Source organism: Seriola aureovittata, chromosome 19 (assembly GCF_021018895.1).
Source record: "Seriola aureovittata isolate HTS-2021-v1 ecotype China chromosome 19, ASM2101889v1, whole genome shotgun sequence".
In the NCBI taxonomy this organism is placed as follows: Eukaryota; Metazoa; Chordata; class Actinopteri; order Carangiformes; family Carangidae; genus Seriola; species Seriola aureovittata.
Window position 1 is genome coordinate 556,852 of NC_079382.1, and position 19,474 is coordinate 576,325.

Here is a 19,474-nt window from a genome sequence, read left to right on the forward strand (position 1 = left end):
ATCAGGAACGGGCAGGAAGAGGAGTACAGGGATCTGACGATGGCCTTTCAGTGAATGGAGCAACAAGAACTGACTCCTTCTGAACACCTCCAAGACCAAGGAGATGGTCATCGACTTTTGGAGGTCTAGGCCCTTCAGCCAGTCAACATTGGAGGAAAGGATATTGAGGTGGTGCACATTTTTTTGAATACATAGGTGTGCACCTTGACAGTGAACTGGACTGGTCCCTGAACACGGATGCCATCTACCTGAAGGGGCAGAGCCTACTTACTAATGAGCTACTGGACACATGAATTTCCCCTAGGGGATAAATTAAGTATCTATCTAGCTATCTATCTGTATATATAATAACATAAAAGATCTCTAACATCGTTGTTTTTATTTGTGAAACAGTGCAGCATATCAAATTACTCAGCCCCTACTTGCCCGACTCTCTCTCTGACAAACACACTTACAATGAGACTACCAAGACAATCTCATGAACCAGGAGGTAGAGCAGTGTAACATAATATGCATAGGGCAGTCCATTCACCTTTTAGCGGTTCACTCAGTGTTCTAAGTTTAAGCAGTTTACAAAGAATAACGGGCTAATCTTAATTCAAGGTCCAAACCTCCAAGGAGTGCAGGACAGGAATCCCACTCTGATTTAAGACCAGGACAGACTAAAACCAACAGTGACCACCAGGAGCATCCAACCAAGACTCTCTTACACAACTGGACTGTCAGAACATCTAACCAAAGTCTTCAACTCACAAGTGTCAGTACTTATCACAAACCATTCAGCACCTTAATTCAGAAACCTTCACTCATTTACATTCACGTTGACTCATCAGTCAGATGCTTTTATCCAAAGAGACTTACAAGTGAGGGGCATCACCAAAGCTTCAGTGCAGTAGGAGACCTTGGTGTAAGAACTATGTACTACATCTATTTAATAAGTGAAGAAGATCAGGGAAAGAAGAACTTACTATGAACTTTACCTGCATTTGTTAGACAATGTTAGGGTGTTAGAGGTGTTAGGAGAAGAGACGAGTCTTCAACAGATTCTTGAAGATAAAGAGGGACACACCTGCTCTGATAGACTTTGGTAGCTTGTTCCACCATCAGGGAACCACAGACCAGAACAGTCAACCATCACCGCAGCTCTCCACTGATCTGGTCTTTATGTCAGAGAGTCCAGACGAAACCTGTCCTCAGTGACAGTTTGTAAAGAAGCAGCTAAAAGACTGAGACTGAGAAAAATCTGATTCTCTGGTCTGATGAGACCAGAACTGTTGGTCTGGTCTCAGGTGGTTCTTCTTCTTCTGGTTCTCCTTCTGGAAGTTTCTCCATCTGCACACAGGATCTCTGGTGCTTAGAGAGACCATCAGGTTCTTGGTCTCCTCTCTTCTCTCTAATGCCTCAGTTAATGGGGTGCAGCTCTAAAAGAGTCCTGGTTGTTCCAGACTTCTTCATGTCAGATTCCTTCTCAGGAACCTTCAATGCAGCAGAAATGTTTTTGAGCCTAGACACAATCCTGTCTCTGATTTCTGCAGCAACTCCTTCCTTCTTATGGTCCTGCTCTGATCTCCATCATCAGCTGTGAGACTTTATATAGTCTATATGTGTCTTTGCAAATCATGTCCAATAAGCTGAGTTTACCACAGGTGGACTCAAATCAACGTGTAGAAACAACTCAGAGATAATCCAGAGAAATGGAGGAACCTGAGCTAAACTTAAAGTCATAGTAAAGTGTCTAAATACATATGTCAATTTGAGATTTCAGGTTATACTTTTTTATAAAAATTGAAAAATTTCTAAAATTCTGTTTTCACTTTGTCAGTTGTTGGGGACTCAGAATTGATGAGGGAAATTTTTATTGAGTTGATTTAATGAGTTTATCATGAAACTGCAACAGAACACAATGTGAAGAAAGTGACAGGGTCTAAAGACTTTCTGAATAAACTGTATCTGTATATTATACATATTTGTTCTCTTCTCTATCCATTTTAATTTTTATCGACAACTCTTAGTGTTGAACAATCTAACAACAACCACAGAGACGGACGATGAACCATTCCTGTCACCACCTACCTTGTTCAGAGATGGCTAGTTGAATTTCAGGTTTGATTGCAGAACCCTATCTTTCCCAAGGTAAAATGCAAACAAACAACACTCAACCTGTATAGTGCTTCATCTCCACTTTAACTTCTCAGTTTACTCAGAGAAAACAGAAAACACTGTATTAACCAGGTCACTGTAAATCTATTGACATGCAGCTGGTCAGTCATAAGATTGCTCCCTTATTCCCTGACCTTATTTTGGAACCACAGTTTATTTAACTGTAGTAATGCTACAAGACGCCATGTTGCTCCTGACTCTCTACCTCCACAGAGGAGGTTGTGTTTTATGTTTTCTGTCTGTTTGTCAGCAGGATCACACAAAAAGTACTGAAGCGATTTGCACTGAACTTGGTGGAGGGATGAAGCATGGCCCAGGGAGGGGGCCATTGCGTGTTGGGGGCAGCACAGGATCATTTACTATGACTTTATATAGACAGCTGTGTGTCTTTCCACATCATGTCCAATCAGCTGAGTTTACAATAGGTGGACTCCAATCAAGGTATAGAAACACCCTAGAGATGATCCTGAGAAATGGAGGAGCCTGAGGTAAACTTACAGTCATAGTAAAGTGTGAATACTTATGTCAATGTGAGATATCAGTTTTTCCTTTTAAATGAGTTTGAAAAAAACTTTCTAAAACTCTGTTTCCACTTATGGATATTTTTTAAAATTTTATCATAAAACTGTAACAGAACAAATTGTGTAGAAACCAAAGAGTTCTAAAGACTTGATGAATGAACTGTACATATTACAGAGCAACTTCACAGCTGAATGCAGCTGGATGTGGTTTGACTTTTCACCTTGCTGCAGAGACGTACAGGTACTCCAGGTGTACACTGTCATCAGTGTTGATGTGGTTACAGGTGCAACAGTCTTGACATGTTCAGGCAGAGAGCAGTGAAACTCTGCTGTTCAGTGCCGTGTGGAAAGGACTATTCTCCAAAGGACTGTGGGTAAGAAATGACATAACAATGAATAATATTCATTGAGCCGCTGCCACGTGTTAGTGTGTGAGTTTATTTCGAGATATGAACCGTTATTTTGCGGCCTGCTCCTGGGCCTGCTCTGACACCACTGACTGTAAAGACCATAAACTGTGTAACACTTGTTAAGGCGGATTCAGTGTTGCGTCACTCTACTTCTGACCAATAAGCGATCTACGTGTATCACGCCGAGGGTTTACAGGTCAGGGGTTGCCAAGGAGAGAGGAAGATGGCGACTGGCAGGGAGTTGTAGGCGCCGCTGAAACAGATTTAGCAGGCAGACACTGCTTCAGAGTAACGCACCGGTGCTGCTCATTTGACCGCCGTCCTTTAAGACTTTATACGACAGGAATTAATACGCTAATGGCGCTGCTGTATGGCTTGTTATGGCGGTTCTTGCTGGTTGTTGTACACGTCAACAGAGCGCTCGTCTCCTGGCTTCGCGTCTGGCTTCGGAGCTGGAAGGACCGGTTGTGGGAGAGGGCGATGGCGACATTTCTGCTGCCGGTAGCCCTGGCCGGGTTCCCAGATCATCACAAGAAGTTAAATCACAACCCCGATGCTAACGCTAATCCGGTAACTGAACACCACACTGCTGGTCACCGGCCACGGTGGTTATCCGACGGCAGGTCCCTGGAGAAGCTGCCGGTCCACATTGGCCTGTTGGTGGCGGAAGAAGAGCCTAGCTACACGGACATAGCGAACTTGGTCGTCTGGTGTATGGCTGTCGGCATTTCTTATGTCAGCGTCTATGACAATCACGGTAAACACTCTAGTCTCTGTCCTCCGTGTCTCTACTGCTACTGACTGAGGGCTCAACTCTGTGTGACTCTCCTCTAAATTGGTTTAGTTAAGATTAACTACTCTGCCATGTTCCCTCCTAGTCGGTCAACGAGTTTAGTGGGCTGAACGTTAAGGTTAGAAGATCTGGACCCAGAGGATTGCTGAGTGTTTAAAAATGAATTCTGTTCTCTGTAAACTTCCTCAGTAATTCCTGCTACCGTCTACACTACACAGCTGATTTCTTATCTCATTACTTCCACGCACTCATTTGTGTTTGATTAGTTTGATTTGATATGTTTGTTTGACTTTCATAACGTTTCAATACTCAAATGACCATAATTTATACAGGCTGAACATGAACACCCCTCCCCCATGTAATGCCATGTGACTGTAGAGGTTGTATTAGTTTGTTCCATTGACAGTACTGCTCATTTTCCAGTCTCTAGGGGAACAGAAATGCCAATGTAATATTATATTTGTTATGTCACAAAGATATGTCAAACTGGTCTGTAGTGTTGGTCCGGTCTTAATGTTGCTCATAGATCACAAAAATAAAGATCAAGACCAATGTTACTATGGTAACAATCTGAGCTGACCAGTAGCACCCAACAACAAAAACAGGAAAACATGGCTCATAATTTGTGTGTGTGTTGCTAACATTATTATAAAAATTGAAAAATTTCTAAAATTCTGTTTTCACTTTGTCAGTTGTTGGGGACTCAGAATTGATGAGGGAAATTTTTATTGAGTTGATTTAACGAGTTTATCATGAAACAGAACACAATGTGAAGAAAGTGACAGGGTCTGAAGACTTTCTGAATAAACTGTATCTGTATATTATACATATTTGTTCTCTTCTCTATCCATTTTAATTTTTATTGACAACTCTTAGTGTTGAACAATCTAACAACAACCACAGAGACGGACGATGAACCATTCCTGTCACCACCTACCTTGTTCAGAGATGGCTAGTTGAATTTCAGGTTTGATTGCAGAACCCTATCTTTCCCAAGGTAAAATGCAAACAAACAACACTCAACCTGTATAGTGCTTCATCTCCACTTTAACTTCTCAGTTTACTCAGAGAAAACAGAAAACACTGTATTAACCAGGTCACTGTAAATCTATTGACATGCAGCTGGTCAGTCATAAGATTGTTCCCTTATTCCCTGACCTTATTTTGGAACCACAGTTTATTTAACTGTAGTAATGCTACAAGACGCCATGTTGCTCCTGACTCTCTACCTCCACAGAGGAGGTTGTGTTTTATGTTTTCTGTCTGTTTGTCAGCAGGATCACACAAAAAGTACTGAAGCGATTTGCACTGAACTTGGTGGAGGGATGAAGCATGGCCCAGGGAGGGGGCCATTGCGTGTTGGGGGCAGCACAGGATCATTTACTATGACTTTATATAGACAGCTGTGTGTCTTTCCACATCATGTCCAATAAGCTGAGTTTACCACAGGTGGACTCAAATCAAGGTATAGAAACACCCTAGAGATGATCCTGAGAAATTGAGGAGCCTGAGGTAAACTTACAGTCATAGTAAAGTGTGAATACTTATGTCAATGTGAGATATCAGTTTTTCCTTTTAAATGAGTTTGAAAAAAACTTTCTAAAACTCTGTTTCCACTTATGGATATTTTTTAAAATTTTATCATAAAACTGTAACAGAACAAATTGTGTAGAAACCAAAGAGTTCTAAAGACTTGATGAATGAACTGTACATATTACAGAGCAACTTCACAGCTGAATGCAGCTGGATGTGGTTTGACTTTTCACCTTGCTGCAGAGACGTACAGGTACTCCAGGTGTACACTGTCATCAGTGTTGATGTGGTTACAGGTGCAACAGTCTTGACATGTTCAGGCAGAGAGCAGTGAAACTCTGCTGTTCAGTGCCGTGTGGAAAGGACTATTCTCCAAAGGACTGTGGGTAAGAAATGACATAACAATGAATAATATTCATTGAGCCGCTGCCACGTGTTAGTGTGTGAGTTTATTTCGAGATATGAACCGTTATTTTGCGGCCTGCTCCTGGGCCTGCTCTGACACCACTGACTGTAAAGACCATAAACTGTGTAACACTTGTTAAGGCGGATTCAGTGTTGCGTCACTCTACTTCTGACCAATAAGCGATCTACGTGTATCACGCCGAGGGTTTACAGGTCAGGGGTTGCCAAGGAGAGAGGAAGATGGCGACTGGCAGGGAGTTGTAGGCGCCGCTGAAACAGATTTAGCAGGCAGACACTGCTTCAGAGTAACGCACCGGTGCTGCTCATTTGACCGCCGTCCTTTAAGACTTTATACGACAGGAATTAATACGCTAATGGCGCTGCTGTATGGCTTGTTATGGCGGTTCTTGCTGGTTGTTGTACACGTCAACAGAGCGCTCGTCTCCTGGCTTCGCGTCTGGCTTCGGAGCTGGAAGGACCGGTTGTGGGAGAGGGCGATGGCGACATTTCTGCTGCCGGTAGCCCTGGCCGGGTTCCCAGATCATCACAAGAAGTTAAATCACAACCCCGATGCTAACGCTAATCCGGTAACTGAACACCACACTGCTGGTCACCGGCCACGGTGGTTATCCGACGGCAGGTCCCTGGAGAAGCTGCCGGTCCACATTGGCCTGTTGGTGGCGGAAGAAGAGCCTAGCTACACGGACATAGCGAACTTGGTCGTCTGGTGTATGGCTGTCGGCATTTCTTATGTCAGCGTCTATGACAATCACGGTAAACACTCTAGTCTCTGTCCTCCGTGTCTCTACTGCTACTGACTGAGGGCTCAACTCTGTGTGACTCTCCTCTAAATTGGTTTAGTTAAGATTAACTACTCTGCCATGTTCCCTCCTAGTCGGTCAACGAGTTTAGTGGGCTGAACGTTAAGGTTAGAAGATCTGGAACCAGAGGATTGCTGAGTGTTTAAAAATGAATTCTGTTCTCTGTAAACTTCCTCAGTAATTCCTGCTACCGTCTACACTACACAGCTGATTTCTTATCTCATTACTTCCACGCACTCATTTGTGTTTGATTAGTTTGATTTGATATGTTTGTTTGACTTTCATAACGTTTCAATACTCAAATGACCATAATTTATACAGGCTGAACATGAACACCCCTCCCCCATGTAATGCCATGTGACTGTAGAGGTTGTACTAGTTTGTTCCATTGACAGTACTGCTCATTTTCCAGTCTCTAGGGGAACAGAAATGCCAATGTAATATTATATTTGTTATGTCACAAAGATATGTCAAACTGGTCTGTAGTGTTGGTCCGGTCTTAATGTTGCTCATAGATCACAAAAATAAAGATCAAGACCAATGTTACTATGGTAACAATCTGAGCTGACCAGTAGCACCCAACAACAAAAACAGGAAAACATGGCTCATAATTTGTGTGTGTGTTGCTAACATTATTATGGAGAGAGCAATGAAAAGGGGAATAGTTTTTAGATGCCAAATCAGATTTTTCTTTTACTTTTTATCGTTTCACTCTTGGCTGAATTTCCAAAGTAAAACATCCTTGTTAACTGTTGAATTCTTCCAGAAGAGAAACTTTTCTGCTGGGGTTAACAGAGCTCAGCAGTTGGATGCGGTTCATTTTTTTTTTTTTACATTGAAATACTCTTAACTTACCCAGAATTCATTGTACCATAGTCTGTTTTAAGATATTCAAGAACTAAACTGCTTTGTCCAGTGGATGAATTTAGAGGTCTGAAGTGTGACTTTTTGTTATAAATCTAAACCACAGTTTGTCTGTCTTTGTTAAACCAGCCCCAGGACACAAGCTGTGTTCACATTAGGGCTCATAAAGGACAGGTAAACACCTTGATTTGAGTAGACTGGTTCATTCCTATAATAACTTGATCCCACCTGAAAAAGCTGGTTGTTATAATCTGATCAAGTGGTGCAAGTTGGTCATGTAAAGCTGTTTTATATTACACACTCTTTGCACACTTTGTGCATACCCCCATTCTCAGGGCAGCCATCTTTGAATATGTGATACTGACTAGTCCTGGAGTCTACTGCTCTGTTGTTTTACATTCTTATCAAAAGGGATAAAAGAAAAAGAATACATAAGCATAGAATAAAGCTCGTAGTAGATCCACTTTCTCAGCGCTGGTTCATGGTTGATCCATTCTGTCATCAGATCTTGTTATTCAGCACATACATACTTAAGTTGTTGGTTGAATCGATTACATCAGGGAAATGTAATCAATCCAAGCTTCAGAGTCAGAGCTGAGCTTTCATCTTTCACTTCTGGCCCTGGCTGCTTTTTCCTCCAGCATCTTAGTGAAAGAAATAAAAATGTGTTATTTATTTTTCTCGATTTGTATTGAATGACACATCCTCACTGGTCTCTCCCCTCCAGGTATTTTTCGAAAGAACAACTCTCGTCTGCTGGAAGAGATTGTAAGGCAACAGCAGGATTTGCTTGGTGTGGATGGATCCAAATACAATGTGGAGTTCCTGAGCAACAGCAGTGACAAACACCAGCACCATGGTATGGACTTGTACTGTTATTTAAGTCATTGTGTTTCACAGTCACAGTGTAAACTGGTTAGAGTAAACTGATTTATTAAATGTAAAGGAGAAACCTGGTGTAGCTTTGTACAAATATGTACTGTATGTGCATGGCAAAAACACACTTAAATTCACTGTTAAATGTTGTGCTGCACTGTCAGTGTGTTCTTACACAGACACACAGAAGGCGAAGACCTCAAACGTCATACTCCAGACTTCAGAGAAAAAAACATTTCACATTCATAGTAAATGATCCTGAGCTGCAATGGCCTCTTCCCTGGGCCATGCTTCATCCCTCCACCAAGTTCAGTGCAAATCGCTTCAGTACTTTTTGTGTGATCCTGCTGACAAACAGACAGAAAACACACAACCTCCTCTGTGGAGGTAGAGAGTCAGGAGCAACATGGCGTCTTGTAGCATTACTACAGTTAAATAAACTGTGGTTCCAAAATAAGGTCAGGGAATAAGGGAGCAATCTTATGACTGACCAGCTGCATGTCAATAGATTTACAGTGACCTGGTTAATACAGTGTTTTCTGTTTTCTCTGAGTAAACTGAGAAGTTAAAGTGGAGATGAAGCACTGAACAGGTTGAGTGTTGTTTGTTTGCATTTTACCTTGGGAAAGATAGGGTTCTGCAATCAAACCTGAAATTCAACTAGTTTTGCTGGAAAAGTATTTAGCTTTTTCACCACTAGGGTGCAGCCATCTCTGAACAAGGTAGGTGATGACAGGAATGGTTCATCGTCCGTCTCTGTGGTTGTTGTTAGATTGTTCAACACTAAGAGTTGTCGATAAAAATTAAAATGGATAGAGAAGAGAACAAATATGTATAATATACAGATACAGTTTATTCAGAAAGTCTTCAGACCCTGTCACTTTCTTCACATTGTGTTCTGTTGCAGTTTCATGATAAACTCATTTGAATACATTTTTCTTATCAATTCCCCAACAACTGACAAAGTGAAAACAGAATTTTAGAAATTTATTTTAATCTTTATTAAAAAGTATAACCTGAAATCTCACATTGACATATGTATTTAGACACTTTACTATGACTTTTAAGTTTAGCTCAGGTTCCTCCATTTCTCTGGATCATCTCTGAGTTGTTTCTACACGTTAATTGGAGTCCACCTGTGGAGAACTCAGCTGATTGGACATGATGTGCAAAGACACATAACGACTATATAAAGTCTCACAGCTAACGATGCATATCAGAGCAGGAACTATAAGGAGGAAGGAGCTGCTGCAGAAATCAGAGACAGGATTGTGTCTAGGCTCACAAAACATTTCTGCTGCATTGAAGGTTCCTGAGAAGGAATCTGACATGAAGAAGTCTGGAACAACCAGGACTCTTTTAGAGCTGCACCCCACTAACTGAGACATTAGAGAGAAGAGAGGAGACCTCTCAGAGAAACCTCCAGAAGGTAGAACCTTCCAGGTGCTAAGTTTGTCCAGTCAGCCAGATATAGGAAGCCCCCCTGGTTATGCTTGTACAGTGTTGTGGCTTCTTAGTAAACAACCTTACTCACGTCAGCTGTGATGAAAGCGAAGGTCATGGTGCAGGATAGTCACTTTTATAACGCTTTGTCGTATAATGTGTCTAAATTATTAATTGATACTATAAATGGGTGTTTTTCAATATTACATCTCTAAATACATGTAAACGCACGGAGTGATTGGCACAGCATGGTTGTGTAATTGTGTACCTAAGTGTCATTGTGTCATTTAGTGCCTCTCTCACCCTCGGTTAAAGTTTAGAATAAGTTTATTCAAACAAACAAGACTGGAGGGTTTATTTTTGCTTGTATAATTCAGTAGATTAAACCAGCTGAGACATTAGCCATACTCCATGGTAACCAGTGAATATGCTCAGCATGTGTGCTAATAACTGACATGTCGAACAGAGAAAAGACTTGGATCAGCAGATACTCTGAGTTACAACATGTTTCAAGCCTGGCGCTCTCCCTCCGCAGCATCATGGTCTTGATAGATAGATAGATAGATAGATAGATAGATAGATAGATAGATAGATAGATAGATAGATAGATAGATAGATAGATAGATAGATACATACTTTATTTATCCCCTAGGGGACATTCATGTGTCCATTAGCTCATTGTTGATGATGATGATAATAATAATATTAATAATAAAAACAGTTAATATTTCCAATAACCAATAATAATTTGATTAGTCCACTTCCTTTGGCTGAGGGGTTGTATAGCCTGATGGCAGTGGGAAAAAAGAATCTTCTGAACCTCTCTGTTCTGCAGCTCAGTGAGATGAGATGTTTGCTGCACTTGTAAGTGCTTCTCTGTCCTGCCAGAATGTTGTGGAGAGGATGGTTGATATTGTCCAATATGGCCTCCATCTTACATTGCATCCGTCTCTCCACAACAGTCCTGAGTGAGTCCTGAGTGAGTCCAGACTCCTGCCAAGCACAGACCCAGCCTTTTTGACAAGCTTGTCCAGTTCATTTCGGACATGCTGTTGCCCCAGCAGACTACAGCGTTAAAGAGTACACTGGCCACCACTGACTGATAAAACATGTGCATCATGATGTTGTCTGAGGAAGAGTGCCCTCTACAGTAATATCTGCCCTGCACCTGGAAATCTTTCACATTTTTTCCCAACTTTTGTGAATTATGAAGCCTGTTCAGTTTTTTTTCATGGACTCCTCTTCAGTCACCACTGGTTTGCGAGGCAACATGTAGCTCCCCAAGTAAATACTATCATCACTGTAATGATTTATTAGACTAAAGAAATGAACAGGACGTTAAGTTGGGTTTGGTCTGTCATGTCATTGCTGTTACTAAGGTTGTTGATTTAGTTTAAAGTGTGATGCCTGGTTTTAGTTAGTGATTTTTACATGTGGCACATTTAAAACAAAATCCTTTGCTTATATCAAATGAAAATTGCATATAAATTTGACATAAATTACATGTGTCCTGAGCCACTTTAAGATGGCAGCAGTTGAATGAGAGGCGAATAGTAAAGTGTTTTGGATAGAAGTGCAGCCGTGTATGATTTATGTCTGACATTTGAGAGAGACATGTTCCTGCATCATGTTGCTGTGTTTTTAGCATCAGAATTCTCTCTGCCATCAAGGCTCAGCATGTGAAGCTTCACGTTGGTTTGCTCTCTGAGCACTCAGACATCATCAGAACATGGTGATCGTGGTTGTGGCTGAATCTCAGTCCACCTCTGGAATCCAGTCTCTTTCACACACTTTTACTTCCCAGTGTGAAACATAAGCTGAGCTTTTCTGTAATCTAGGTCAAAACAGTATTTACTGTTTGAGTAGCTGGGTCCTTTTCAAACAACAGACATATAAAACCTTTTACAGACTGAAAGGCAAACTTGAATAAACTGTCTGATATAATGACGTTACTGTCTGCTTGACTTCATGTCCTTGAATCTTTCTTCTCAAACAAACAACATTCTGAAACAAGAGGGGCATGTAAGAATAGACTGGAAAACATGAATGTTGGATCAAAGACTACAGGCTCAGCGTTCAGTTTACCCAGGGGCTGACTGAACTATCCCAGGACGGAGTACTACATTCCTCTGGGAGTAGGGACTAGTTTTTCAGGTCACAAAGGGCCGAAACTGACGCTGCCAGCTAGTCCACAGAAACGACACTACCCCACAACACCTGACTGTGAAGCCTCAATACCTCCCTCTGATATTTGGGTCATGGTCTTCCTCACTGGTAGATTACAGTCAGTCCAGATTGGCAGCTACACCTCCAGCACCATTATCACCCTTAGTAGCGGCTCCCAAGGGCTGCTGACATACAACTGCACTGCATTGTCAGGTTTTCTGGTGAAACCACTGTGGTGGACCAATGAAGAAATGGCTTACAGAGAAGAGGCATTGCTACCAGCAGACCAGCAACCCTGAACATGGGGACAACAAAGGACTTTATCACTGACTTCAGAGAGATGCATGCTGACCACTCGCATGACTATCAGCGTAAAAAAGGAAAAACAAACATAAAAAGTCATCTACTCATTGTTCTGTATTTCCCATGATACCTTGCTGTACTGATCCATGAGAAACCGCATTTCCTTCTAGAAATTGTAGAAACTAAAAAAAGAAAAAAAAAGCTTGAACCCTGGACAGGTCATCAGAGACTGACAGCCACTGACAATCACATTTAAATCAGACTGTAAATAAAGATGGACATAGCCTCTGTGACATCACCCACATGTCTCTGAAGAGAGGTTTTGGAGTCAGTGAGCTGCCCCACTGTTGCCATCTTGACAGTGTCTGTCTCTGCCCCTAACGCCCAGCTAATCCAAAAATGGTCAAAGAGGTAGGGCATTTGTACAAGTATATGCTTACCCACCTGTCACTCAAAGAGGCCACACCCTCACTTATACTTAACTTTACTTAATAAAATGTAAACAGGTGAGTTATATAAAATCACTTATGCTACTTCCTTAATCAGTACAGTTGTCATGAAGGACGAACTTAGCTATAGCTAACTGTTTGTTGTACCAGGCTGTAAACATGTTTATTTCTGCTGTAAAGTTGGACATTTTAACATGGGAGTCTATGACTCACTCTTGGAGACATACTTTAGTGGTCATTAGAGGAACTGCAGCATTTCAGTGTTGGCTTCATTTTTCAGCCAAGACAGTTGGGGCTTGGTTTAAATCTCCGGTTTACCTAACCCACCTGTCTTTGGACTGTACCAGGAGGCTGGTTTGAACCAGAACCCTCTCGATGTGAGGCAGAAGTGCTAACCACTACACCACCCTGCAAATATAAAGATGATGTGACACATACCGATTCTATATTTCCTCCACTGGTCTTGATAATGACATTAACTTGTGTGATGTTTTTGTAATTAATACACCTAACCAGTTTTTGAATTATGGTGCATTTGGACTTTCATACTCTGAGGACCAAACTGATCATTGACACAACACCCAAGCATACTGTATTTACTTGTATTTAATTAAACCCAGGTACATTACACAATAACTTTAATGTTAGGGCACTTATAAATACAAAGCTAAAGTAATTCCATGTATCTGTAACCTTTGGTATGTTAAAAACTATACTGATCCAATTCAAAAGTCCAGGGGAGGATTTAAGACACTTCATCCCACCCTGTCAGATATTATACATCCAGCCTGGTTAACATGTACATTATGTTATGTTATTAACTCTTTCTACTCTTGTTAGCAGATCTCTAGATGTTATTATCTTACAGCTCTATGATAGTCTGGACTCAAAGGATCATTATCTTTTGAGTCCAGACTATCTTTTTTTTTACTATCGGTGATATCAATGCCTCCCTACTTGAGTTTGTAAATCTTTCATTATTTTTACTTCATGATATAGTTCAGTAAACCTGGGGTCATTGAAGTTTTATATATATATTTTCCTGGTTGGCCATCCACTCCTGGAGATTTACCATGTGTAAGGTGTAAAGTCATCTCTTCAACCTGATATCACAGCATCAAAACCAAAGACCAAATTACTGAGGAAACTGTTACATTGAGCCACTTATACCCCGTCATCTGTTTGATACAGCTTCTTATGAAAATCAAACAAGACTGTTTTCCTCATTCCTATTCAAAGGAATATGTCTTGATCCATCTTGTTTTCTACGCTGTCTTGCCTGTAATTTATCTCTCCTCATTAAATGTGCTTTTCATTCTAAATAATGTATATTCCACCTACATTATTATAAAATTTTGTGTAATAAGACTTCACTGTTTAGACTCTTAGTGAGAGCTGTTTAACAACCATCTATCCATAAGAACTCAGTGTGTATCAGTAGAAAACTGTACCTCCACCTCACTTACAGTTAACTAAGCTCACATATTTATTTTAATAATTCTGTTTTTACTTTAATCAATAACTGAAATTATTTTAATTAATATTGTTCTGTGTCATCAGTTTGACTACTGAATTTTTCACCTGTAGCCACTGTGAACAGTCTCCATTCTGCTGTTTTGATATTTGAAAATAGAAAATATGATTTTATTTCTCAGAGAAGAGCGAGTTGATGCCACTGAGTCTTAAAGGTCCTTATAGTCTTAAAGTAGATGTCCATGTGTTGTTTGATTATAAAGCAGGTTTAGGTTCTACATTAATACTGTGAAAGTATCAAAGCCCTCAGTCCACAGAGAAATGCACACAGCTTAATAAAACAGTGGAGAAGATGAAGATATGGAGCTTTAAGGACACATTTGTCATATTTATTCAAAATCACACAAGAAAGTGTAAATAACACATAAATGCCCTGACCCAGATGTTACCAGATTACTCCAATCCACTTTCAATGTCAGTTTGTCTGTAGAGCTGCAGGGTTAGTGACAGTCATTCTCACAGTAAACATGTTTCTCCAGATCCATGTGAAGGTACGTCACACTCAGCTGTTGAGTCGTGGTCAGTTGAAGGTCACCATGTTCTGTGTGTCTGTCAGTGGTGTCCTGCAGGCCCACAGTGAAGGTGCTGTCCCCTGAGGATGGGAAGCAGAGCATCGTCCAGGCAGCACAGCAGCTCTGTCGCTCAGTGGAGAACAAAGAGAGGAGCTCCAAAGACATCAGTGTCTCCATGCTGGACATACTACTCAGAGGTACACTGCAGTGTGTGTGTGTGTGTGTGTGTGTGTGTCAGTTTTATATTTTCAACACATTCTTCATATCAAAGCAGTGCAGCAGTTAGGTGCAGGAAACGGGAGACTAGACTTAAAGACTTGCAGGTTACAAGTGATATCACCAGTTGTTTAGATCGTAAACAGCACTGTACAGCTCTCTGTTGGTTTGTGTAAAGCATTCAGCTCTTCACTGTTTAGACTCTTAGTGAAACAGCTGTGAACTATTTTTTCTTTTTATAAATGACTTGGGTTGGGGTATAAATCCAGCTAAGATCTGTTTTTATACTGATGGAACATGTATTTTCTACAGTAGCAGCTTCTTTGAATCAAGCCATGCGACTCTTACAGGATGTTTTTTTTTTTTTTTACAACTGCAGCTCTCACTGGTTAAAGTGAAACTGGTCCTAAGTCCTAATAAAACTGAATGTATGACCTTCAGAAACAGCTGATCCCACAGTCCTGGGAATACATACCTGGGATTATGGCTTGAAGAGTTGATGTTTAATGTGCACATTGATGATTGATCGAAAAAGCTCTGTCTCTGCTGTCTGATTGAAGGCTCAGAGCACACTAATTAAAAAACTCTATCCGCTGCTTTACATTTGGTAATGAACGCAGGCTCATGCACTCACCAATGTATTTTATATGATATCATTATGGTCCTCCCTGTACCAGAGGAGAGAAATAAAACACCAACCTTTCATCCTTTCATACCAGATACTATAGGAGTAGATGTGCTGGTCAGCGTTTTAAACCTCTTGACCTGGACTACCTGGAAGTAACCGTTTTCAATAAAGATTTGAAGTGAAATAAACTCGAGGTCATTGATGGCATGAGTGGAAACCGCTACATGGCCAGTCCACAGCTGAATTGATGATTTTCAGTCTTTATATGCAGCTTACAGCAGAGGACAGAGGGGATGGTGTTCATTCAGTAGACATACATAGAGCTGATGTCAGCCAGGTTCAGATGTCATCCATTATTATCTCAGTGAACCTAAATTATCTCTACACAGTGTGAGACATTATTCCGACAATCACCTGTCATACAGTAGGTAGAACAACATGTGGTATGTTTCTTCAATAATAACTAGTTAAATCATGTTAATTAAAGATAAGGTGGTGTGTAGTGGATGTGGCTCAGGAGGTAAAGCTGGTCGTCCACTAATCTGAAGGTCGGTGGTTTGATTCCACAGCGGGCAATATACTGACACATACACAGAAACATGTAGTAGGTCCAGGTATTGTTGCAAATCGTCATCATCATCATCATCGAGAAATATATATATGGCCAAAAATATTGGCGCCCCTGCACTTCTTTCAGATAATACACCATTTTTCCCAGAAAATTGTTGCAATTAAAAATGCTTTGGTATTCAAATGTTTATTTCTTTTGTTTGCATTGGAACAACACACAAAAGCAGAGAAAAAAAAGCAAAAATCTGATATCATTCCACACAGAACTCCAAAAATGGACTGGACAAAATTATTGGCACCTTCAACTTAATATTTGGTAGCACACCCTTTGGAAAAAATAACTGAAATCAATCACACAGGACGTTCTCCCAGAAGGATTTTGGCTTCCTCAGGTATGTTTTGGCAAACTCCAGTCTGGCTTTTTTATGTCTCTTTGTCAGTAGTTGGGTTCTCCTGGGTCTCCTACCATAGCGTCCCATTTCATTCAGGTGGTGACGGATAGTGCGAGCTGACACAGCTTGAATTTGTTTGGAAGATGATCGAGGTTTACCATTCGAACAATCCTTCATTGCAATCTTTCATCAATTTTCCTCTTCCGTCCACGTCCAGGGAGGTTAGCTGCAGTGCCATGGGCTGTAAACTTCTTGATGACGTTGCCCACAGTGGACACAGGAACATTAAGATCTCTGGAGATGGACTTGTAGCCTTGAGATTGTCCAAAATTTTGGTTCTCAAATCCTCAGACAATTCTTTGCTCTTCTTTCTTTTCTCCATGCTCAGTGTGGTACACACAGACACACAACAAAAAGGTTGAGTCAGCTTTCCTCCATTTAAACTGGTTGCCAGTGTGATTTCTATATTGCCAGCACCTGTTACTTGCCACAGGTGAGTTTAAATACAAATTAAAGGAGCATCACATGCTTGAAATCCTATTATTTCTTACAATTTTGAAAAGGTGCCAATAATTTTGTCCAGTCCATTTTTGGAGTTCAGGTGTGGAATGATATCAGATGTGGCTTTGTGTTGTTCAAATGCAAACAAAAGAAATAAACATGTCAGAAATGTTATGGCAGAAATGGTGCATTATCTGAGAGAAGTGCAGGGGTGCCAATACTTTTGGCCATGACTGTATATTTGTTTCATTGTGTTTCACAAAGTCTGTAAAGCCCTGTTGCCTCACACAGTGATGCCAGTCTGTTCAACACAGTGAGTTCTTCAGGTGATTAAACACAGGTACCAGCCCAGGTATCAGTCCATCAGAACACAGTCAGGTCTTGACTGGTGGACTCTCTGGCCTGTGTACTACTTCCTGAATCCTGCTGTAATTTTCTTTATCTGCACTCATCCGACCTTCATCACCATGTCATTATGAGGTGTGAAACTGTTAAGCTGCTGCAGAGTTGATTTGGATGAATGAGTGCTGATGACTCACTGCCTGTCTGTGCTTCTTTCAGAGTCAAAGAATATCCCCGACCCTGAGCTGGTGCTGAAGTTTGGTCCTGTGAACAGCACGCTGGGCTTCCTCCCCTGGCACATCAGACTCACTGAGTTCATGTGAGTCAGAGTCTCTCTCTGTTTCCGTCAGATAAATGTGAGATTCTGTTCAGCAACTCGCTCAGACTCACTTAGTCCAGCATGAACAGCAGATGTCGCTGTTGAGCTGTCAGTGCAGGTGTGTTTCTCTCAGGATTGGTCAGTCGTGTCTGAGCTGTGTGTCCTGCTCTGTGTCCTCAGCTCCCTGCCGTCCCACAGAAACGTGTCCTATGAGGACATGCTGGGCGCCCTGCAGCGGTATGGCGCCTGTCAGCAGCGGCTCGGCCAGTGACGTTCAGGCCAGCTTCAGGTTCTTCAGATGAGAAGAAATGTGGGGTCCACACAGTCAGGGGAGAGTCTGGACAAGTGGTGCCCCCCTTGCACCTCACTGTGTTCCTCACTGCTCCTCTCCCCAGCTCTGTCCGTCTCCTGGATCTCCACCGGACTAAGACAGCTCAAAGATGAGGGAACCAGGAGAGCCAGCTCACTTCCTGCCACCAGCTCTTGTCTTATAATTAACTGACATTCCACAGGACTAGTGGAACATGCTTTCCAAGCCAAGAGAAAATGGGACATCAGAGACACACTGGCATGAGAAGACTGTCTACACAGACTCAGTGTTCCATAAACCCTGTTCTGTCCTCTCAAGGCCTCTGGCTCTCTCTTTGTCTTTCAGTGTCCAGCTGCTGTTTACTGCTGAACACTTGCCTTCACTCAGCAGACAACAAAGAAGAAACAAGGCTTTGTGCCTGTCCTCGTGAGGCATCCTGGGAAATATAGCTGCATTTTAGGGAGAAGCTCAACCTCCAACTCCACGTCAGCTGAGCAGCGGAGGCTGAGCTGAGGGACAGGCTGGTCAATATGTGTAAATATGAGAAATCCATCTGGCTCTGTGTTTGTCCCTGTGGCCTCCAGCTTGCAGTCGTGTGTTCATGTGTAGTGTTGCTTCAGACACGTCCAGAGGTTTGTTTAAGGCTCCTGTTGGACTGACAAAGCTCTGAAATAAAGACCAGATCTGTCTGTCTGTCTGTCTGTCTGTCTGCGTGTGTGTGTGTGTGTATGTCACAGGAAAGTCTCACCTTAGTGTAAAGGACAAAATCATCTCAACTCCCCCTAATGTTTACTAACTGAGTTATCCGCTGTCACCTTGACTATCACTATCTACATCCCCTGATGATCTACAGAAAGGTAGTAAGTGGACCTTGAGTTTGATTAAAGTTTCACTCTCTGTTTGAGTCTTATTCTCACTGAGTAGACATTTCTGTCAGTAATATACACTGCTCAAAAAAATAAAGGGAACACTTAATCATCACACTACAACACCAAGTCAATTAAACTTCAAGGATTTCAATCTGTCCATTTAGGAAGCACAAGTGAATGTGTATCAGTTTCAGCTGCTTTGGTGCAAATGAAAGTGACAACAGGTGCAATGGAGAAGCAAAAGCAAGACGACCCCCAAAAAGGGAATGGTTCTACATGTGGTGGCCACAGACTGTTGCTCTCTCCTGATCCTTCCTGACTGATTCTTCTCTAGTTTTGTGTTTTGCTGGTGTCCTTGTCACTACTGGTAGCATGAGGCGGTACCTGCAGCCCAATCAGGTTGCACAGGTAGTCCAGCTCCTCCAGGATGGCACATCCATACGTGCAGTCGCAAGAAGGTTTGCTGTGTCTCCCAGCACAGTCTCAAGAGCATGGAGGAGATACCAGGAGACCGGCTGTTACACGAGGAGAGCTGGAC

At 41.7% G+C, this 19,474-nt stretch overlaps 2 protein-coding genes across 2 annotated transcripts; both read left to right on the forward strand.

Moving 5' to 3' along the window:
* Window positions 1–3,293: 3,293 nt before the first annotated feature.
* On the forward strand, window positions 3,294–3,994 carry LOC130160736 (dehydrodolichyl diphosphate synthase complex subunit nus1-like). The gene is made up of 2 exons (XM_056363430.1): window positions 3,294–3,848; window positions 3,936–3,994. The coding sequence occupies exons 1-2, from the start codon at window positions 3,449–3,451 to the stop codon at window positions 3,992–3,994; spliced, it is 459 nt and encodes a 152-aa protein (XP_056219405.1). The 5' UTR covers window positions 3,294–3,448.
* Window positions 3,995–6,038: 2,044 nt separating this feature from the next.
* Window positions 6,039–18,756, forward strand: LOC130187471 (dehydrodolichyl diphosphate synthase complex subunit nus1-like). The gene is made up of 5 exons (XM_056405114.1): window positions 6,039–6,596; window positions 8,235–8,366; window positions 14,834–14,986; window positions 17,658–17,757; window positions 17,938–18,756. Exons 1-5 carry the CDS (start codon window positions 6,197–6,199, stop codon window positions 18,026–18,028), a joined length of 876 nt encoding a protein of 291 aa, XP_056261089.1. The 5' UTR covers window positions 6,039–6,196; the 3' UTR covers window positions 18,029–18,756.
* Window positions 18,757–19,474: the final 718 nt, after the last annotated feature.